Source organism: Accipiter gentilis, chromosome 29 (genome assembly GCF_929443795.1).
Source record: "Accipiter gentilis chromosome 29, bAccGen1.1, whole genome shotgun sequence".
NCBI lineage: Eukaryota > Metazoa > Chordata > Aves > Accipitriformes > Accipitridae > Astur > Astur gentilis.
The window spans coordinates 7,254,673-7,278,703 of record NC_064908.1 but is presented as its reverse complement, the minus strand read 5'-3'; the positions used below and the strand labels follow the sequence as shown (position 1 = coordinate 7,278,703).

At 42.5% G+C, this 24,031-nt stretch overlaps 1 protein-coding gene across 4 annotated transcripts in view; it reads right to left on the bottom strand.

The window, feature by feature from the left end:
* PPP1R12B (protein phosphatase 1 regulatory subunit 12B) overlaps positions 1–24,031 on the bottom strand; it is a 124,637-nt gene that overhangs the window by 50,088 nt on the left and 50,518 nt on the right. For 2 of the 4 annotated variants that reach the window (XM_049832382.1, XM_049832383.1), the window contains 5 exons: positions 21,076–21,273; positions 20,204–20,286; positions 18,356–18,481; positions 12,883–13,068; positions 12,146–12,331 (listed from right to left, as the gene is read on the bottom strand). In XM_049832382.1, the coding sequence (XP_049688339.1) occupies positions 12,146–12,331; positions 12,883–13,068; positions 18,356–18,481; positions 20,204–20,286; positions 21,076–21,273 (779 nt within the window). The remainder of the gene's footprint in view (positions 1–12,145; positions 12,332–12,882; positions 13,069–18,355; positions 18,482–20,203; positions 20,287–21,075; positions 21,274–24,031) is intronic. The other 2 variants (XM_049832384.1, XM_049832385.1) reach the window with 2 other exon arrangements.

Sequence of the window (24,031 nt, the reverse complement as noted above, 5' to 3'; positions counted from 1 at the left end):
AGCCAAGTGAGGTATGAAGATCTATCAAAGAATATGCTTACTTTGTCCTTGGACTCTTTTCCTGGTTCTCCATTACAGACCACTTTCACGGAAAAGGTAATGGGCTGAACAGATTTTGTATCTGATCCAGTAAGTTTGAGACATTTATTAGAAAGATTACTAACTTTGCTGCACTATGACAAAACCTCAGAGAATGAGGAAATCTGGATCACTCTAAAATAATCTACCACAATGGTTTTTATCCACCTTCACAATCTCATGTGCAGTGCTGATTTAGCTGTGCAGCCAAATGTGGACTGACTTCCAGCACTCAGTGGAGACATATCACTTAACCGGGGGTTCCTCAGACTATTCGGAGGTACATCCATGGGAGCTAGTCACCTTGCACTTCTACAAGTGTTGGTGGGGCACACGTGAGAGTCTTCTCGCATAAACTGGTATAAGTATTCGACCTGATAAATCATGCCCCGAACTCCCCTGATCTCCAAAGAGTACAAGCAGAGTGCAAAGAATCAATTGTCCGTGCTGGAGATGCCTGCACTGCAGACTTCTAGAGGAGATGAATCATGCTCTGGGAGCTGGCTACAATGGAGATGTCTACATCTGAGCCGGCCAGACTCACTGAACTGCACTTCCAGGGTGCAATTTATCACCTTCAGAAGGAGCCTCCAGCACAGATCATGTGAATGCATTGCAGAGGAGCTCATTTCTTCCCATTGATTATTCAGACAGACACACTAGCTGTGATGGATATGCCAACATGGGAAGCGCCTAAAATTCAGAGGGATGATTGCCTCCCAAGAATTCGCTGTTTCACGAACAAAAAAGCTGCTGTTTGGTGAGTGAAAGCTGTGCAACTCCTAATTTTGCAGACAAGTAGTTCTCTTCTGCTCTCCTTTATGCAGTGCGTATGTGCTACCCAGGTAATGGCACATTAAGGAAACAATAAGCGTTTTCTGCAGCTTTTGACACAAGTAGAATAGCTGCTATTTGCACAGCATCCAGAAGTAATAAGTCACCTACAGGAAGAACACATTTGCAAAATATACTGCAAATTAAGTTCAGAGCAGTAGTAAAAAAAAAAAAAAAAGTTCCTGAAACATACAAACCAAGTAAATTTCTAGCTAAGTAAGGTGGGCAGTTTACTGCAACAGCTTTGAATCAGTGGAATTTATGTCTCATGCTGTGCAATGAGGACACAGGCATGTACATACATACGACGGGACTAAGAGGAGGAAAGATGAGACCTGTCTTTGCCTGAGGAGGAATTCAGCTTGTACAACAGTATGTATACAGTGGACCACATTGTGCTTGTTCAGGAACACTCCTGGTACATGTGAGCAACACGAGGTCATGCTTACAGCAGCTGAAGTACTTTTGCACACAACAGAAAATAATACTGAACTCCCTGCCACAGGATGTGAGAGAGGACAAAAAAGGTTTTTGAAATGGTTTCAAAAAAGGTTAGGCAAATCTGTGGAGAACAGGTCAGCATCAGCTACTAAAAAGGAGGCTGGGCATGCTGCTGGCGAGCCATGAGGGCGCCTTTGCAACAGGGTCAGAAGAGGCAGGTTTGCAGGAGCACAGCAAGGCTGCAGGATTTCCCTTGTTTCAGTGTTTAGCTACAGCTTTGAGTATAGGAGTGTACAGATACAGCAACAGGAAAAAAAACCATTTTGTGTCTCTTACCCCCTCATCCTCTCAGACTTTTTTCCTCTGCTCTCCCAGAATTTAAATAAAAATAGGAATATGTTAAAACATCATTAGCAATTTTGGGTGTCCAACCTGTAACAGTGACTTAAATCTTCACACAAGCACATTTTGCAAGTCAGAGGTGCTCAGTTTGGACTGCAGCCTTTATTGATTGCTAACTTTTGGGTTTCTTTCCATTTACACAATTCCCCACTTCTTGGAGCTCACCCAAAGCCATTTTACAAGCATGAGAGAACTGAATTTTCTGAAACAAGTCAGCAGAGCCACTGCACAGTGACATAGCTGGTTTCTCCAAGTAAGCAGCTACAGCCTTTTCCTCGTGATGAAAGAAAGTAGTTGTGCTGTAAATATTTCAAATGCAAACAGCAGACACCATACCTGCTGGCAATTCAATCACATTTTTCCTCTGCTTGGATTTTTTTTGTGTTTTGTTTTTTTCTGTGGGTGGAGGAGGGAGGGTAAAGACTGATTTTAGAGTTTTAGGTGATGCTTCACTTTGCTTACAAGCTGAATTTTAAAGAGACCTGAGTGTGCTAAATAGCATGGAAGGAAGAAAGAGAGAACAAATTCACTGCAAGGAGATGGCAAGTCTGATGCAGCCACAAAGCAACGCTGAACTGGAAGACAGAGGGAGAGCAATACACTGCTCTCCAAAGCAGAAAAATTGCAGATCACAGCAAGCTGCAGGGGACAGACAGCAAATGGGGTATGAGGCAGTCTGTAAACAATCCACAGAGTTTTTAATTACGTTTTCAAGAAACACATTGCTTGCTAAAGTGCAAGTATCTATGTCATCCTATTAATTCAAGCAAATATCACATGATCCAAGCAGATCTTCAAACAAATGGTCCTATGCATTGTATTTTCTTGCAGTAAGCTTTCTCTGAGAAATACATGAAATAAGAGCAGCCATCATGCCAAGTTCAAGGCATGCATAAAGCAGAACAGATTTTTACCAGAGTTCTGGTTGCAAGTACATGCAGCAGAACATAAATTGTTAGAGATGCGTACGTGAGAGTCAGCAAAAACACAGAAGTTTATAGTTCCCAGAGACAGACACAAGTGTGTCCTGCTGCCACAAGAGAGCTACAAGCTTTTGATTTGTGCATTACCTAGAAAAAAAGCTGGGAACTGAATGATGAATCTGGCTCCCACTTAATTCTTCCTATTTTCAAGAAAACACCTATTTTCTCTGTGAACTCTTTTAATCAAGACAGTGCAACACAAAGATGGATCCCAACTACTCATCACCACCTCAAAGCAAAAGGAGCTGCAATAAAATACTAATAGAAGGGGAGATTCAAAACAGGACAACAGTAAGCCTGGATATACAAGCTAGTAAACCAAGAATACAAGAGCAAATGTGTACGTTAGAGAACCTTTGCCAGAGGGAAAAAAACCCCTTATATTGTAGAGAGAAACCCCTCCCAAGTAAAGGGCAAATGATGCAGAAAAAGAAATTATAATCCCCTGTTAATTGGTGCACTAATAACAAGAACAGATGATGAATTTCTCCAAGAAACACAGAAGCTTCTGATAATCTTTTGACAATGCTGGTCTCCTTTCCTGCCTTCCCGAACTCCTTCAAGCACTTAAGAGATCGAAGCATTTGTGCAAACACCATCTACCACCACACAGTGCTTGACAGAACAACATCACCCAGTCCCAGAGGGAACACCAATACTGCATAAAACTTGGAAGTTTTACATTATGTTTTCACACTTCAGTGACCCAGCACTGGAAAAGCACTTGCCTAAAAGACACTCAGCTATGTGTGTCAAAACTTGGCAACAAATTTGGAAGCTAAACATTCATTAAATGCTACAGCTGCCCTCTTGTCAAAGTGGATTCAAGGCATTTTGTCTTGTCAACACACCAAAAATTGAGATACACACCCCCATGAGCTGTAGTGGGCCATGATGGGGTTCCTCCATCCCCATCAGGTCCCTTCTCCAATAAACCTGTGTTCCTGTAGCAAGCACAGTAAGAATACAAGTTGGCAGGCAGTAACTATAGGGTGTCTGGTCTCTGCGAATACAGCATGGTTGGTCATGAACTGGGGCTATGCTTGATGTGGCTCTTCTAGAGGAAAGCTTGCTGTGGGCAGGAGCTGCTTCACTGGCCCTCTCTGACTCCTCTCATCTCAGCCTAAAATCTCTTTCTAGTTCAGGAGTGACCCTGAACTAGACTAGACTAGAAACTATAGTGACAGTTTTCTTGGAAGCCAGGACAGACTTTTGGTTGTTCCAGATCTAGATAATATGGGTAAAGGGAGCCAGCACAGATTTGGCTTCCTGCATAGAAGAAGGTGTTCAGCATATGGAAAGTCATACAGATATCTAAAATGTTTGAAATAGCTGTTTTTAAGAGTACAATATCACTATTCAAAATACTGCAGTATTTTTTAAAAAAATCTTTATCATACATATATCTACCTCTCTCTCTCTGTGTGTATATATATATATGTATGGTTTATATATATATACACACACACACACACACACACACAGAGAGAGGAAAAAAAGACGACAGAAAATAAAAAAAGCCCAGCAAAAGCCTCAAGTACTGATAACTGTTCCCCTGGAAACAATTGGAAAAGTACAGCATCCCAGCAATGCATTCCTACAAACTGGAAATTTGCCATTAGCTAAGAAACTAATCTATAAGCTGGGGGAGGGAAGAGAAGCAAGGGCAAGTTTTGCAGGCAAAAATGCTGACAGCATTTCCCAAAATACAATTCCTTAAGTTAGATAATGAAGTATGTACGCAGCAGCAAGTCAATCGTTGACAGTTACATGGAAACAGTCAGGAAAAAGAAACTTTCCTGCTCTCTCCTCCAAGCAAGCAACAGGTTTCAGTTCTTCACTGTATTTATCCCTGTGCTAACATGTTCTGTGCCATAGGCCCACCGCAACTGAAAATATTCATTAGAGAAATTGGCATGAAAAGTTGGCTGACTATAAATTGAGAAGACCATTCAACAGGCAGGAGAGAAGTATAACATGTCAGACTCAGCAAGCATTGGAGCTGGGAATAGAGGGAAGAGACAGCCAGACAATGCTGAGTTATTTAATAAGCTGAGGACAGAGGGATAACAGGATCATGCTCTTAAAGTGTTTCACAGCTGGCTTGAAAAGGCTCAGCTGAGTATTCACCATTTTCAGGCCTTAGCTGTCCTCTCTGTTTAGTCCTGGCTGTTGTGAGCTGTCATTGTTTCAATCTGGACTGTGAATTCTCAACTCATGTAAGTTTAACTGTCTGAATTTCAATCATCTATCTACAGTATGATTAGCAGGTTAACAAGCAGAAGATGAAATTCTTTATTGCAACAGCTTTGCTTTGCTCAACATGTTCAGGTGCTATCTGAGAGATTAAGAGGCTTGTGATCTTTGTCACTTGTTAATCAAAACAACAAGTACCCTTTATCCCTCCTCAAAACTCACACTTTGATGTGATGTTTACAATGGGTTGAGGTTACAAGTATGGCAGCTGATGCTCTAAGAATACTTCCCATCATACAGTTCTTGATGATTTTGCATGTGCTTTCCCATCTGCCCATATTCATCTCTTTGTATGCCCTTCAGAAAGCAGACGTGCTCCTTTTGTGCTCCTTTCCTGCGGCAGCTACCTCAACGCACCTCCTCCGCAGGCTGGACTAGTGCACTATAAAGAAGTGAGTAGTGCTCTAATTGCAAACCTAGGTGGGAATGCAGCCCTGCTCACTCTAAGCCCCAGGTGCTCTGTATTTCCTCTGCCAGAAGAGGAAAATGCAGTATTGGTACCTACTGAGAATTCAAAGTTTGGGGCTGGGGAACACAGCACATGGATTGGAAGCTTTTAAATGATCAATGTTACCCCTTTGCAGTAATTAATGCCATTTGGCTTCACGGTAAAAGGTGGAAAGGCAACAAACACCACAGTAATCGCGGTCCTTAAACTGGCTACCTCACACTGGAGAAGGCTTGCTGTTGCTGTGAACCTAGACCCTTAAAGTTCTTCCAGAAAAAGGGAAAACGTACTTGTTTAAAAAAAAAAACAAATCTCCAGGAAATTTTTCTGCAAGAGAGAAGTAAAGAGTACTGCAAACACAAACCAAAGCAAGCCAGCAACACCTTTTCCCTACTGAACTTCCCCTTAGTTATTGTATGCATTACTTGTGACCATCACAACTGCAAACTTTTCAGGCTGGAATATTTTGAAATTGGTTTGTGTTCAGTATAGGACATTAGGTGTCAATACACAACACTGAGCAGTTTGTCACTGTATCATGGAACAAAGGGCACTACTGTCTGCAGTCTTCAGAGGCTGAATCTTTGCATTAACAAAATTGCTGCATGAAACAGAGCAGGATGAAGCTCCATCTCCTGCCAGCTGATGAACGAAATTAAGACAAAGATGCGAGTGTCCTGCCTCTACCAGTATTTCTCATTTTCAAGTGAGCCAACAAAATTTGACATTTTAAACAACCTCAAGCAGACCTATTACAGCTTTCCCCAAAGCTAGTTTACACAGTCTGACACAGGGCAGGAAATCCCTGAAAACAAAAAAATTCACTCGGCAAAAATCTGAATATTTGGGAAATTGCCTTTTGCAACTAAAAAATAAAACAAAATCAAAACCTGATGGTGATAAAGAAGGTTCAGCTGTTGAACTAGATAAATCGTAGAAGAAATGCTCACTTGGCAAGTCCATCTAAGCAGCCTTCGACTGCCACCTCGTGGAAGCAGCCACCGAGACGCCTGAGCAGTTTCAAGGAAGACGATCACGAATTAGCCCTCAGCTGAATTGCAGAAAACATCACGGAATATTGATCCCGTAGAAAAGATTTCCATTTCCTGCTGAGCTAAGATTGCAATTTCTGAGCATGTGGCAGTAGCTTTGGTTCAGTTTCAAGTGTTCATTGTTCTTGGGGACAGAAGATTAATTAAGTTTGCTCAAAAACTTTTCCTATAGAAATCCCAGTGTGGCTACCTGGCTTCCTTAGCTTCTCCACCTGCAACATCCGCGGGTCGGTGCTATAGAGCAAAGAATTTAACAGAATAGCTGATTTTGTGCTAAATTAGCCCTCAGCTGTACAGTCACACAGTATCTCCACAAATATTTCAGCTACATTCTTTAGTTTAATGGCCAGTTTTGGACACAGGAAAGTATTTGAACATGTTGAAGTTGGTAAGTGTCCATACCCTGAACATCCAGGTGGCGGTACCCAGATAGAACTGGAGCCCTGGCTGCAGAACTTGTCATTAGACAAATGTGGTGTTAGACACAAGGATTAAATACGTGAAACATGTCAGTGGTTACGATTAATAAGTAAAGAGGAATTGCACACAAATTTGCATGTAGACAGGGATGGGGAAAGGCAGTTTTACCTTCTGCTTGCTCCATGCTGTCAAGATGCAGTTCTTTTACATTGGTTAGCTCAAGTGATCCCTGCTTCGTTTCCTTGACCATTCCTGCAGGATCCTGCATATATTCCTGCTTTGGGTTAGCAGGCCAACCTACAGCCTGGGCTCCTCCGCCCAAAGCAAATACCAAAATATCCCCCCCACCCCCCACTCCGCCTTCCCCTGAGCACTGGATAAAGTCAGTCGGCAGCTGAGCATGCAGCAGCACACCTGCTCGCCTTCTTTACAGGAAACAAGGCTCAGCAGCAGTGACCCCCATCCCACACCTCGACCTTTTTCCAAATAAAAATGCAGCCTGATTTCTGATACAGCAGGAGCTATCTTGCTTCTTCCCAACATGGAAAATCTGATGGCCAGCAGAATTCCTGCCCTCCCACGTCATCTGCACCAGCAGCCTTTTAAAAAAAGGGCAACTTTATCTGAAAGAGATTAACTGCAGAAGCATGGCAGATAAATGCTTTCAACAGCAGGTGCCAGATGATTGTTCAGTTCTTCACAAGAGAGAGACCTCTTGACTTTTTGTTGTCTGCTGTGTAGTGTGATCAGGAATCTGTCCCTTGCCATGCAGCAGCACCTTGCATGAGTAACCCTACCACTCTGCTTCCCCACAGACCTCTCCCAGGAGAATTAAGACCACTCAGCTTTATGTCAGTCAGTGATAAGGATTATAGAGTCAAATACTACTGAAAAAAACCCAAGGTGGTAGCAAGATAATGCTCACAGCTTTTTCTACCAGTTCCTCTCAAGTGACATTTAAATACCCCTCGAATGCAAATCCCATAGCTTAACTTTTACAGAGATCAGAGTTTCTTATTTTTTTGTCAGATAATAAGGGTTAACAGACATATCAGGCATCCACGCTCACCCTAGAGGAGTCATGCTCTGAATTTGGACAGGACAAGAATCACAAGGTAAAAGGACCTGCCAAAAATTGTTCATCTAAAAGTACTGGTGGAGGAGGATTCAGTTATTAATATATTATTAATATATGCTACTATAATTAGCAGCTGGATCCTTAGAATGAAGGAACAAAGAATGAAAAATAAATTCCTCTTGGGAATGAAGCAGAAAAGAGAAATGTTTGCTAGACACATGTACCTTACACGTCAGTGAACTTTCTTTATCTGAAAAAAATTTCTAGAGGAAACTTTAAAGGGCAAGAAGCCAGGCTGAGCACAGCCATCAGCCCCAAAGTTGCTCAGAAAACAAGCCCACCTCACTCCTACTCGATTTATCTGAGAAAGCGGTCAAAATACATTCAAAAAATAAGGGAGAGAGATGTGTTTCCTGTCTCTAACAGCTTGCCTGATGGCAAGTGCTACCACCTTGCTGGAACCTTCCCAAGGAACAGGAAGAACAAATACAATTGCAGAATGCAATTGTATAAACAAAGTGGCTTGGGGAGGGGGGTGGGGGGGGAAGAGGAAGGACAAATTAAAATTCTAATTCTTACAAAAACAGGCCAGATTTCAAATTCAGGAGTGTCCTTTTAAACTGGTCTCACAACTGAGAACACAGACTTGCCTTTCATAAGTTCTCAGGCAAAGCTTGTCTTAACCCACGTGACAGCTACCCACAAGCTGCAGGTTGCATGGCAGCCTTTCAAACTCTTCTGGGAACCAAAGCTTTCACATAACATGAAGGGCTTCAGAGACACACAGACCCCCCCAGACCTTTCTTCTCAGTACCAGATGTCTCATGGCACAAGTCACGTTCCAGCTTGGCAAGACCTCCTGCAGACCCCTCTCCATGCACAGGGGACATGGCTCCAAGCAGCCTCCAGCGCACAGGGAGCCTGCGACATCAGTAGCCCTCTTGAGAGGGGCTGCAGCGTAGGCCTCCCAGGGGAAGATGTGACCAGAGCCCTGCACTGAAACTACATGGACAAGGTCGCAGATAAACTTTGCAAAGGAGCTGTTGGTGGCACTAGAGGCCGCTGTCATCCTGGATGAAGACGGATAATCCAACAGTGGGCTGCAACCGAGAGGACCCCCCTGAGTCCCCACCACCTGCTTGCACCAAATGGAAACCAAAAGGATGTTAGTTTTGCTCCACGAAGAACAGGGTCTACGTTAAATACTGCAGGCACAGCATCCACGCGCTTGTAACTGACCCTCAGCAGAGCCAGTGCTGTTTTGAGTTCAGCTGGACAAATGCATTTGCAATGCGAGACAATTTGATGCTGGAAGGAGATCATCAAAATGGCCAAAGAGCAACATTCATCAGTGGCTCCAAAATTCCCATGAAAAAGAAAAAGAAATTGCCTGGCAAAAATACTGACTTTGGAAGATGGCATGTTTCCAGCCTATCGGTATCAGCACACTGCAGGGCTGCAGCAGAATTAAGGGAGGCTGAATGTGCAGCTGGGTACATGTAAATACACACGGCAGCAGCTTGGCTGAATGTCCAAGACATATGGCTCTAACACCAGGCAGCAATTTGCTACAGTCCATCCAGGTAAGCAGACTGCATTGCATTCCTCCAAAACTGATTTCTCCTGTGCTGCCGCCTTTTTTGTTTTTCCTTTCTTCCCCTTTGAAATGACATGAGGCATGATTCACACTATTTTGCAGCTACTGGAGTGTTTGCTGACCAATTTAGCAGGCAAACAAGCAGCAGGTAAAACACCAGGGATGAAACACTATGGTAAGCCAAGGTAAGGCTTGTTGGCCACCAAAGGATGCAAAACAGCACTCCAGAGCACTTTGCTAGTTGTCCCTCTCCAGACCTAGCAGTCTCTGCTGCTTTAACCTTTTGGCTTCACGCAGATAATTTAAGGCCACAAGTTAGGAGACATCCCTGTGATCTAATATTAGATGATAAGCTTGTTTATGTTTTTGTTGCTAAGAGAAAGCTGGAGCTTTGGAAACACTGAAGCAGACCAAATGCTACTGCAACAGCTGCCGGTGGGAACTGAAATCCATGTAGTGCTTCCTTGACAACTGTTTACCATTTCCCTTTTTTATTTTATTTTACTGGAATTGGTCTCCTTCCAAAATAAGCTTTTCCCATTTAGGTGACCTCTCCTGTTTCTCTAGGTCCATGCTTCCTAGTTCAAAATGTGCAGGCAGTTCCCCAGTCAGTATATCCTGCTGTTAGAACACACATTCATAAGTAAGTTTTCCTCTACCCACAAGCACAATGCATCATTGCTGTGCTTTTTTTTCCTCTCAGTAGTTTCAGAGCATCAATTAAAGGTGGGAGGAATTTTCTGATGTTTCTCTTTACATTACCATAAATCACAGGAGATGGTTTTCTAATAAAAATGCAGGAGACTTAAACAGATTTCTATATTATTTATAGAAACTGATTTGGCAATAAACAACAATGCAGTAATATTAATAGATGATCTTTTGGGCATCTATGAGTACTATCACAGTCAAGTTCCCTGTCTTCAGACAGTGCCAAAAGTCTGGTGGGTTTTGTGGAGCCCACTTCTCCAGGGAAGAATCTAAAGCTTCTGCAAATTGATTCTGAGCTTGCCAAAATGGAGATACTGTTGTGAAACAGTCTGAAGTGTGAAATGAAAGCACAATACTCACTCTGTCCTCTTTTGCACAATCTCACTTTGCACTGGGAGTATCTTTCAGCAGCTCATCTCAATTCAACTGCAAATGACACCAAGCCAACTGACCCCATGCAAAATGACAAGGAGCATACAGAAGCACTCCTAATATTAAACGTAAGTGTTCTTACAAAGATACTTTTCAGTAGCTATTTCAAATTATGTCCCTGCTTACAGAGTTGATAAATGTGGCTCATCCAAAACGCTTGCAATACCTTCAAAGCACTCCCTGTGCTAGCTCTGGAAAAAAAGAAAAAACAAGCCCAAACAGCATTAAGAGTTGAGTATTTTCCAAATAACACAGACCACCTTCTTTCTTCGATCTGATGCAGCCGAAGCAAAGAGAAGCCCACAGCAAGCATGCCCTCCCTCCACGGGAGAAGTCACATGGCTGACTGCAGATTACATGGCACTGCTGAGCTCTACCATCTTCACCTTTGTAAGCTGATTATTTCCATTATTGCTTTTCACATCCTTTGGCTTCAGGCCATTTAAAATATATCAGAGTGCTATCTCCACTCAGGAAGGTCTGTATTTTAAGAACTTATTATTTTAGTTTGAAAGAATCTAATTACTCAAAACACTCCATGAACTGGTTCCTAGTTAGAAATACACAGTTCCTCACTGCATTTTATTTATTACCATTTACTTTAATCGATGCCATCGGAAGAGACAGATTTTGCAAAAGTTAACCTGTTTGCAGGAATAAATAGGGATCATTTGATACTCTGCACAGGGTAAATTTCCTTTGAAAAGAGCACCAGCTACCCCAGGTTTCTATTTCCCCAGTCTTAAAATAACATATGGTAAGAAAGAGATACCACCAGCTAGATTCAGAGTAATTCCAAATGCTGCTACTGCTGTAATAGCCTTGGTTGAACATGGCAGACTTCTACCTCTGTGCTAAGTCTTCCTTCTAGTCAATCAAAAGAAATGCATGCTGCTAGAGTGCAGTCCATCTCCTGGATCACACAGCTACACACTCCAGAAATGTTTTCCCCCCACTAACAGCAGAGGGAATCCAGGGGACTTGTGCAGCAAAGATGTCTCCATTGGGGCACATGTAAACTTAGCTGAGCAGAATCAGAGGGATGGATTTTATCTGAATGTGTCTCAGTCCAACGCTCTTTTTAGGATGGGATTCATGTTACAGAACCTACTGTAAGTAGCTACTGGGCTGTCTGTCCCTCTATACATAGAGGCCTTAGGGACTGAGATTAATAGCCGAGATGACTGCTGAAGAAAAAGGCTGAGATATTGAAAAGACAAGTAGAAAATTATGAAACTAAATTTAACCTACAAGCCAGTGATGACTCAGTTCAAAACCTTAAGATGGACCAGGGGCAGCAGCCTGTAACTCCATGTAGCACCTAAGAAACAGTTCTTACACACCCACCATCACCACCATGTGAGACCTGATCACAGAGGAAGACTGACACACACCGGCACTCTGCTCACTAACCTTCTGCGCTCCCTGGCTTCCTCAGCTGAGAAGTCCTTTCCTGTAGTTGAGGCAGCACCGGCATTCGCAATACCATTAGTAGAGCCGAGTATAGCACGATTTGTGATTACACCTAGGGGGGTGCTAGCAGAGATGCCCTCTGTATTTTTCTCTACAGCAGAATCAGTTTGTTGCCTGAAAGGGGCTCTGAAATAGAGAAGACATAATGGAAAGCAAAGCAAGTGAACTCAATTGCTGTCTGAGACCAGCCAGCTCAAGGGAGCATTGACAGTTCATTCTCCTTGTTCTAGACTTGTGTTTTTGGAGAGAACAGCACACATTAAAATGAATTTTTAAAAATTTGTAGAAGAATAAGCAGGAGGAATTCATAGTCTTCACATCCCTGTTTGTAGCAAAAATGATTAGAAAAATGCACCTGGTGAATAAGCAGAAGGAATGAACTCCAAGAGCTTGTACGCTCAACGCTCAAGAGCAGCCTGACATCATGTCTCTAACAGGGTAGCAAGAGGGCACAATTGACCACTGCAGTGAGTGAAGAAGCTAAGGTCATATAGGAGCTGTTAACTGCCTGCTGGTACACATGCCCTACTGAAACCGTCCAACATAACCATTCTGGGATTTCTTATCAGCGCTTCCTGCATGGAAGTGCACTTCCAATCCATAATCCACTCCAGAATTCAGAACTTCCAACCCGAATGCTGATTTTGTGCAGCATTATCTCAGCTGTGAGCCGTTACCTGGTATACTGGCGGGCTGATGCAGTAGTGTTCACACCGAGAGATGTGGGACAGGAAGAGACAGGTTGCCACGGGGTGCCCAATGAGGTAGATGAACCAATGGTAGTGGGTGAGGTAGCTAGAGATGTAGTGCGACTGGCTGAAATGTAGGGACTGCTGAGGTCACTACTTCTACCAAATGAAGCACTGTAAAACATCACAAAATCACGTCCTTCAGAGCACAGTAAATATTCAACAGAACATCACCACAACTGGGCTCTCAGCTGGAAAGGGAGCAAGTATTACATCTTAGCAAAACATATGCAAGGAAATTAGAGCCCATTGAGTTGCTGCAGGTCGCTCACGCAGGCTAGTGCTAGAGCACCCCTCTTAGGTAAGCCCAGCTGAGTTTCAGTGAGAGAATAACGGTGTGAAGGTGAATTGGTGAAGACCAGGGAAGGGAAAAACCCTACTGCAGTGAAAGCGGTGCACACAGAGCACCCCTGCGTACTGGGGAAAGGTAGAAACAATGAGCAAGGATGAGGTTGCTTAAAGCAGGAAAGGGGAGAGTGACATAAGCAGGTAGGGCTTCATCACCCCCTAAGGATGCCCAGGACGTCCAGTTTTAAGAACTTGTTTTCAGTGGCTTAAAGCTTTGGCAAAGATGATCAGTTCAGGCTTTAATTTTCTTTAAGGCATGTTTGGCACAGACTCTGTATTTCTGGAAAATAGCTAGCAAAACTGTCCAAAAAATATTCAAGAATAAGCAAGGGAAATACATATTTTGCCAGTTTAAAACAAAACCCTTAAAACCATTATTACTGAAAAGCTGTTAAGTGTTAAAGTGCTCATACTTTGGAGAAGAGACAGGAGAGAAGGAGAAGGGCTCATATGAGGATGTACCCTTTCCCTTTTTCAGAGAAAATCCACCCTAAGTGGGAGAATTTGCACACCTCTAAAGACAGACTTGATGAAATCTGGCAAAATCTCCTTGTTGCATGTGCCAGAGCCCCATATACAGGCTGCTCCTTGTCTGCACAGAGCAAACGAGCATGCATGCATGATTCAGGATCCTGCCACTCCTTTCCCAGCAACTGGTATTCCTGGTTGCTACTGGTCAGACTGCGCTGTCTGCAGGATCAAAGGCTAAGAAGGCTGGAAGGCTGCCTCTCACCTCCTGCATCCTAATAACTCCTATGCCAGTGCACATGGAGGAAAAGTGGTTGCACCAGGAGTAAAAGCTGACCTAGAGGAAAAGCAGACCAGGACAAACAGCTGCAGGATTATGGGAAAGCCAGGGACAACAGACTGGAACTGAACACTAGAGCAAGAGTCAGAGAGAGCAGCCCGAGGCTGAAATAAAACTTGAAAGGGGCAGTACAACAGCCAAGGACAGGAGGTTGGAAGAAGGATCCAGTCCAATTCACTTAGGCACCCAATTTACAAATCAGTTTTATGTGCCAAGGACCCCAGCCAGTCCAGAACAAGCAGCTGGTCCCTAGACAGCCAAAGGAGAGAATGGGACATCCTGGAACGCCTCCACGGGGAAGAACCTTACATTTGGGCTCTTCAGTTGATGGCTGCTTGCCACATCAAGGTCACAAAGGAACAAGCAAGTTATTGTCACCAGGTAGCAACCTCCACCAGACCCTAAACAAAGCTTCCTCTGGAATGCTGGCCCCTGCATGGACTATGGGGGAGCAGGAAGTCCTGTTGGAAGCACGTAACTCCCTTCTTGGCTCTCTGCACCAGAGGAAAAGGCCAAGCCCTGGAGAGGGCTGGGACGAGGGAGCTAAGCCTGGCTGGTGTGGGCGTGCAGAGCAAGCAGCCGTGAGGTTGCAGAAATGAGTGTACTGAGGAGATGATGGTAGTGGAGCGTGCACCAGGGGAAGGAACAAGAGGAACGGTAGGGGAAGAGGTGGTGGCAACCCTGTGGGGAGCAGGGTTGACGTGGCGCGATCCTAGGAGAGCCCAAAGCAGAGAGGGTGGGGCACAAGGGGTGGCTGCAAAAAAGAGAAGGAACTTGGTCAGGGAGGACATGGGAGGGTTATTAAGACCTGACAAGGACTGTCTTTCAGAAGGCAAAGGTAATGAGTGAAAAGGGGAGACAAGAGGACAGAAGCAGCACCAGGTGCCTGGGAGAGGAGAGATGTCAGGGAGCCGAGAGGGGAAGGAGGAGGAGGAATGGAGGAAAAGAGCATGGTGATGGCATTGCCAACTCCTACACGCACATGCCCCGGGTCGGAGAAATGTGCTGCTGGAGCATCATGCGCACACTCCTGCTCACGAGGAGGGAGCCAAGGCATTACCAGCTTTACAGGAATTCACCTCCCCACCCTGTCACCTTGCATGGGTAGCATTGCACAGTTCGAGGAGGACTCTAAGGCATTTATTCAATTGTTCACATTTGGTCTGAACAGGACCAGAAAATTGCAAGAAAAAGGTTAGCTGGGGAATCTTCTTAATTAACATCTGTGTTCATATGAATCTGTAAAAGGGAGGATTACAAATTTATGCTAAAGAATTCAACACTGGAAATAAAAAAAGGCACTGAAACACTGCTACTTGTTCTCTAACATAATCACCATAACATAACCATCAGGGAATGAGCAATGAAATGGAAAGAAACATTTCAAATCAATAAAAAGCAATACTTTTGAAAACAGCTATGGCAAGTAGAATTCAAAATCTTAAAAACTTTCAAAACCTTAAAAAAGCTTCCACATACGCTAATAAAAAAGGTTTGCACAAAACTCTTAACTATCTTTTTTGAACACACTGCCATAGGGTATTGCTGAGATCAAAATAGGATTTGCTTATGGAAGCTGGCCACAGTGATGGCTATTAAGAACAATGGTTAAGTATAACCCCTAAATTCATGATTGCTGGAAGTAAAGGGAGTGTGGGAGGTGGAAGACTGCTCTTAAGTTATCCTAGCTTTTGCAACTTGCCCTTCAAAACCAGTTACTGTCAGAAACAGTCTGGAATGCACGGACTGTTGGCCTGAATCACTGCACGGGTTTTTATGTGAACAAAACCAGTAAGAAGGCATATACACAAATATGTAAAATGAAGGAGAAACTAACTGTGTGAAAAACTTATTTCATTCTGGTGTGTGTGATCCCTTCCTGTGAGGTATCACTCATGGCTGACGTCAAAGGAAGGATGCTGAATTAATTCCATCTGCTATGCCAGTTTTCCTCCAAATCCTTTAATATACAGGCAAAGTGAGCTGGCTGTTTGAAGGCCAATATGCACTAACATGGAGAACAGGCTGTCAGAACAGGGTTCTGTGAATTTTTGGGCTAGTGGTACACCCATAGAGAAAGCAGAATGAATGACAGTCACTACCATTACAGAGAGAGCGTTAACATTTGTTTCAACTAAAGCTGAAGAACATTTGCAACATTACTTCAAGTTACCTTGTTCCCTTTTAGAAGAAAAGCCATTTTCAACATCTTAAGATGATCTGTTGCTGTTGTTTACTCTTTGTTTGGGGGGTCATATAAAGCCCTTATAGAACATAACTAGGTATCTTTATGGAGATTAGTTAAATGCTAAGGTAAAGGGGAAATGCAGATGTACAGAAGTCATCCTCTCAGTAACATCCAAGTATGTCATGTTCACTTTAATTCTTCCTCTCTCAGAATGAGCTTGTATCTTTTGGAGTTGTGATCAGAGTTTTGTTAATATTTGGAAATGACAAAGAGCTTATCCCTAACAGGCAACCAGGTGCCTTTCCTCATCTTAGAGGCTGATGCACAAGGCTGGAGAAATCAGAAGTTCAATATGATTATATTTAGTTTCTCTGTGCTCTCCTGTAGAAAACCATACAGGATAGAGGTCAAATTGATCATGATTTTACTGTTTGTACATAAAATGCAAAACCAGTTATCTCTTTAAAAAAAAGTACACTTTATTCCTACCTGGCAAAGCTATTCTCTGTAATTGCTTGTAAACCAACACTCTCCTATGAAAGGCCAGAATTCAGCCTTTGTAGCAAGAAACCGGTATTAGCGACATACCACTGCCAGCCAAAACCTTTGCTAGTCTCTGTACAGTTTAACCAAGGAAATACAGTACAACTATGTGAATGTAATACTAAATCTGGTTCTGGATTAGCTGAGATAAACAGGCAATGTTTGTAAAATTTCAACAGACAGCCATGTGAGTGACTGGACTGTCTCTCAGACTAGGGAACAGTAAGGCATGCCAGCTGCAAGAGACAAAATTTTTCCAATGTAATCAGCTGCGGCTTGTTGGACTGCCTTTGGAGAGAGACAAGCTATGGAGGTTGGCCTGTCATCATGTCCCAGGATAGATGTGAAGTCACTGGAAAGGATCAGCAGATCAGGAGAACTCTACTGCTTGAAGTGGCTGTCTGTTTCACCTTTTGTGGAAACGGGTCTGTATATGCTCAGCAATTGGACAAACACATACTCGAGCACAACTTAACTCTACCAGCATACGTACTAGAAAACAAAAACTCCACATCTTCCCAAATATCTCAAGCAATTGTTCCATCTTCAGGACAGTTATTTAGTTTGGGGTCTAGAATTTGGTGAAGCACAATCTAAAACCTTGAAGTATTTCTGCCCTCTTCCTTAAGCACAGTTCAAATGGCTTTGCAGTGTGACATGTTTATACATGTTGTTTTGATGGTTTCCAGTATTAGCTAAAATAAAGGTGAGGTGATGGCACTGTACTTGCACAAAGAGCTGATCCTCCTTCTCACAACTGAGATGAGAATTCAGTAATGTATTATTTGCCTTAACAGAGCAGGGCATTCATTCACCTCATTCAGAGACAGCCATTATCTGGTACTTCAAGGAAACTGAGCCTCTGCCTTCCAAAGGGGTAAATGATACTGTCAGTTAAAGGAGTTATGCACAGGATTGCTTTCCTGATTCTGCTTGGCTAGTTTACCAACATTCAGCCTCTACAATTTCACATACACTGTGCAGAAACTGCTTCTTTACTGCCACAAGAAAATGGTTGCAGACATCAGTCTTACTCCTTAGCAAGTGCTGTAAGTCATGCACAAGAAGACCGCTACTTTTCTGATAATGATGCCATAAACATGAACTAATATAAACCAAAATTAAAGATAAGCTACAACTTACCTGTCAATAGTTATTTGAACAATGCTTTCAGACCGTAATTACTTTATTCTCTTTTTATGATCAATTTTGGTTTTATTATCTAACCATAATACTAGCATAAAACTGAGAAAACACTTTGCATTTGAATTATGTGAACAAGAGTATTTAAATTCAGTTCAGCAATTTACAAATCAACAAAAATTATGGCCTTTAAAAATACTACTTAGCATGACAAATGTCGGCAAACCTTAATTTTTATTTCCTGCTCTCAGCAGAAGAGTCCCAAAGCCAGTTACACTGATGCAGTAAGCAGCAAGCAGGAGGTTGAAGTTTGGGAGGCATGTTAAGAGCAGAACTGACTGCCTGGGAAACCATGTAAGAATTGGACATACCTTTTCAAGTAGGTAGATACATAGGTAGTAGGTGCACCAGAATGGGGAGCTTCGTTTCCCTTTGATTCATCCCTCCATGGCTGCCGGGTGTAAGATCCGCTCCGCACTAGGTTAACAGCTGATTCTCTAATACAGGAGAGAGCACAAGGTTTGTTTAGAACAACTTTTGGAGTCTGCTTTTGACTCCTTTACAGTTCCACAACACAAGTCCTTCCCTTACACCTATGTGCACTGTTGTTCACAGGTGACACAACTCACTGAAATGCCACTTCTGGCCTTAACGTCAGTGTCTGTTATTGCCAGCTGTATTACTTGAGAGTCACCAAGATGATGTATTGTTTTGCATAAAGAGGAACAAGATCCTTTTTAGTCAGAGAACTTGCAATTGAAATTTAGATTGTCCATAAAAGTAACCTAACATAATAAATAACATCATTTGATATTCTCCCTGCTGTCTTGTATCAAACAACATTGCATAAATGGACAGATACTGCAACTGCAGGGGAAGTTTTTATTCTCCAAGGTATCCAGGCAATGACAGTAATGCAACTGAGTATTGCAAATCCTTTGCTATATTTGGCAGCAGAAAACAACAAACAAAATATCTGGCAATATCTAAAACTACTTGACAAGTTATCAATAAATTACTAGTAGTCCTATTTATCATAGTTATTTGAAATCAGGGCTCAATTTCCTAACACGCACTTTGGTAATATGTCCTATTCTTTTCTGGTCTTGGACATGACCTCGAGCTTGTAATGCAACACAAATCCATTCACTTGTCAGCTTGCAATTATTTTTCATTTCTCAATTGTCATGTCCATGCTGATGCCCTTTCAGACACCTGTGGGTTCCGTGAAGTGAAACTCAGCTGTTTTGAAACAAAAGAATATTGGGAAAAATCTGTACTACACAGTAAGTCTAGGCACCATCTGTTCATGCAGGCCAATTCTCCTCATTCCCTACTTTACCAAGCAAAGGACACTTATCAGCAGTCAGCTGGACATGCCACTCAATACCAGCCGCTGCCAAAACTGCTAAAGCTTATCAGCAGACACAAATTGTCTGCTAAACTCCAAATCACAGTGACTGTCTGAGATAAAGCAAGAACACAGCAGGGAGGTTACAGCAAAAGATCAGCAAAGAATCTCAGCCTGTGCTGAAATTCTCTCAGGGTGGTCATCTGCCATGACTTCTTCACAATCACAGTTCACAATGACTTCTCTGTATGTGCCTTTCTACCACAACTGTGGAAGCGGCTGGAAATGAGGTTAGGCTCAAATTTTACTCCTCCTAGCACAAACCGTGAAGAACCTGTTTGTAGAGATTAGCTCCTCAAATATATCTTGAGATACTAGATATTTATCCCATTTATACTGTGGTTCTGTCGAGGGGCAACTACCATTCACCATAAAAACAAGCCCTGCAATGGAAACAGTTCCATACGCCATAGAGTTCACAAACTCAAGTGAATCAAAAAATGACAGATGTGTGAACAAAGGGACTGAAGGTGACTACTGAGCAAGTGACAGAAGTACAAGTGTAGGTGCCAGCTACAAAATGAGGCACTTGCATATAAAAGGAAAAAGTATGCATAAATCTAGTTTCCTGGATGGAGACCATATATGAATGAATACAGGGGTGGAAAAACCAGCCTGTTGCCCTGCTCACCTAAATGAAAAGCAATGTACCAGAACTTTTATAGATCAGAGACAGCTCACAATATTGTGAATTCCTGTGTACTTGGGACTGCTGAGAAAATATATGAAGCATGAATATAGAAAAAAAGGTATTACGGAGGAACTATCAACAGGACAGAAGCTGACCATTAAGTCCCGTCAGTCTCACCTGTTCTCTTTTTCTTCTATATCGCTTGTACTGCTTAGTCTTCTGGGGGCTATTGTGGCAAGATAGCTCTTGTTGTCTTTATCCTGATGAAGCAAAAGAAGTATTTCAAGTGTACATCTGTTACACTGCCAGCACTTTCAGTGACAATTAAATTAATGTTCAAATTTCTTCAACTAAGAAAGCATTCTTCTGTCTAAGGACAACTGGTTTAAGGCATTTTCTTGGGCAACACATACCACAGCAAAAAAGTATCAGTTCTGAAAATGACTTCCTGAAGAGCACGCTAGTGAATAAAAGCAGCTTCTAACTAGAACTATTTATAAGTCATAGAAACACAGAATAGTTTGGGTTGGAAGGGACCTTTAACCCCTGCAACAAGCAGGGACATCTTCAGCTAGACCAGGTTGCTTAGAGCCCCGTCCAACCTGACCTTGAATGTTTCCAGGGATGGGGCATCTACCTACGGGCAGCAAAGTTACAGCTAGCAAATACATGGGACGGGATTTTCAAATACACCTAGTGGATACAGGAGGAATCCATATAGATGACAGTGAAGGAGAATTTCCACTGCAGGTATGTGCTGCTGCCTGGATTAGATATTTTCCAGTAAAGAATAGGCCATGTTCACTGGCAGCCCACTCCAAACCGAGCAGAAATTAGGTCAAAGGGGCACCGAACTCCAGTTCTGCAAGAACAACTGATAGGATAGGAATCATTTTCAAAAGAAAAAACAAGAAAGAATGAGAGAGACCTAAGTTTGTTATGGATGCAAAACCCAGCAACAACTCAAAATGAAAGAGAAAGGGTCTTAAACTGTGAGGTAAAGTCTGCTCAACTGGGATGCACTAAAACATCTTTGCTGAAAGCCAAACCTTTTCTTTGTTGTCTAATAATGCAGATATCCGAGGACTTGATGAAGAACGATAGATAGAAGAAGTCTTATCTCTCTGTGCCTCGCGAGTAGCAGCGACTTCACTCAACGTGTTGTGACTGCCAGTCTTCCTTAGTCCCAGCCGCCACGATGAAGGTGACTCATCTTTCTGCTCATCTGACTTGCTGAGCCAACTGAACTGTATAGGAGAAAAATGGACATTTGGAAGAAGTAAGAGCACTGCAAGGCACAATCTAAGTACTGAAAGTGTTTCAACAAGCTCCAATTTTTGCTGGGCTACACTTGTGGACATAAGATGGAGTGACTTTGATTTCCTGCTTAGCTTTAATTACAGGATATAATTCAAGGTGAACTCACAGGGATTCAAAATGCTGTAGTGCCCTCATCCCCAAGGACAGATGAAAAATCTCATATCATTGTGCAGCTCCTTTGCCTACACAATGCTCTCCTCCAGCTTTGCAGAAAGAATATAAGGAACAATGAAGCTTTTATTAGCACCTGTTTAGGAAGGGGGAATTATTCAGTAAAGGCAGAAAACCAAAAAAATAATGAACTCTTTTGGGACTAGCTGCAAATAAAACCCTTACACAAATCAAACTGGAGAGAGTCCAGGAGAAGCCGTTAAGATTATCAGGGAGCTGGAGCCCACGACACGTAAAGGGAGAGACTCGGGAAACCTGGCTTGTCTAGCATGGAAAAGAGAAGGCAAAGAAAGGATTTAATTGCTCTGCTACTAGGGGCGTGGGGTTTACAGAGGATATGGAACCAGACTTCTCAACAGTCTACAGTGAAAAGAGAAGGAGGAAGAGACAAGTTCCAACATGGGAAATCCCAGTTGACATGAAGGAAGACATACCTCCTGGTAGGAGTGATGCTGCACTGGGACAGGGAGCAAAAGAGTGGGGCGCCTCCATCCTCAGAGACTTTTTAATACTAAGCTGAGCTCAGGTAGCTCAAAGCAACATGACATAAGCTTGAAGTGGGCCCTGCTTCAAGCAAGAGATTGGACTACAGGCTTGTAGAGGCCCATTCTACCTTAAACCTTTTGATGGTCAGGTAACTGCATATTCTGTACATACTACAGAATGGACCTTCATGTTTTTTCTTACACGAGGCACTTCTGACAAGCATATATTATTCCTCAAATACACAACTGCTTAAATGTACAACTTCAGTTATAGTTATCAAGTCTTACAAAAAAAAAAAAAAGTCTTACAAAAAAAATGGCCTACTGCCATTCAAGAATGGAGCCTGGATACCGCAAGAGATAATTCTACAAAGACACGTGGCAACACTGAGTTGTGTGGGAAATAAAGCAAACAAAACATTAGAAATTACTGGAAAAGAATAGAATATGAAACACAACACCATTATATGTCTGTGGTACTGCAGGGTACAATCACATCTTTGGTATCATGCACAGCTCGGCTCCACAGCTTAAAAGCAGTACAGAAGAAGGGGAAGAGATTCTGAGAAAGGCAACAAGTATGAGTAGAGCAAGAGAGCTTTTGCATGAGGAGTTATTCAGTATATCAGCAGTCTCCAGGCTGAGATATGACCAAGGTACAAAAAACCCTCAGGGACATATAGAAGGGTGAATAAGGATCAGTTATTCCTTGTTACTTCCCATAAAGGAACTAGGGGCAGCAAACAAAACCAGTGACAGGCTTAAAGAAACAGGTGCAGAAAGTTCTGTATAATATGTAATTAAGCTGAAGAACCCTTTGCCATTACAGGATCCCAAACATTATGGGTACTCAAAAAGTGACTGCATAAATTCACAGGGTAGAAGTCCAACAAAGGCTAATGAATACAAAAAATATCACAGTTTCAGCAAGTTCCTGAGATGTAAATTGCTAGCAGGTAGGAGAGAAGTCCAGTTAGATTCTGTCTTCTCTAGTATCTTTTGATGGTCACTGTCAAGGGCAGGATACTGGGGTAGATAAGGCTTTCGGCCAAAGCTAATATAAGCATTAATATACCATATTCTACATAACACAAAACCTGACATTATCAAGAATAAATGAAGCTACTGGGGAGCTCTGCCCTCAAACTCATTGACTCAAGACTGCAAAGATAAAATTATCGCTGCAGTATTTTAGCAATTTTTCTTAGCTAATGTTATTTTAATGCAGATGCACAGAGTTAATCTGTACTCCACTAATTCTAGCACTTCCAGTCTACTGAGCTACACAGCTCTAATGCTTTAATGTAGTTTTGACACTTTCCTCAGAGAAAGCTCAAATCCACAGTAAAAGCCGCCTTCTGTAATTTCTGGACAACATATTAAGAACTCCACAAATGGAGGGCAACACAAGCACTCATATTTTCCCACATAAAACCCAATCTGACAAAGAGAGTTAGAGAAGAATCAAACATGTCAGAAAAGGTAAAGTAGCTGATTTTTAGTGATTGAGGTCAAATTAATAACTGCTTTGCACAGAGGCCCACTTCTATAACCTCACAGCCTTATTCTGCGTTAAACAGCTCAAAGGAGTGAAAACAATACTTTGCAGCTGGGAAAAGGTTAACCGAAGTGCTCACGTGTCCTAGTATCCTTCTACCTTTAATATTTCCACTGCTAAGTCAGCCTGAGTTGAACAATGCCCAAAGAAGCTCTATTTCATTAGATCTGGATGAAAAGTTAAGACTTAGTAGCATGTCAAAAATAAAAAATTGTGACTAAGCAAGAAACATTTTCCTTCTAACATACACCTAGTGCTTCAGACTTCAGCAAGGCGCCTGCATTGCACAGCTGTTTTCTATATTCTGGTGCAAAAAGAAAGCAGAAGCATAAGTCCTCAGCAGAACACAGAGTCTCCTGGTGCCATCTAGCTGAGTGACATGAGAGCTGGAGAATTCAGATAAGATTTCAGTAACTCTGCTTCACCTTTAAAAAGCTTTCATAGCCTAGCTATCGTAGTCAGATGCAAACT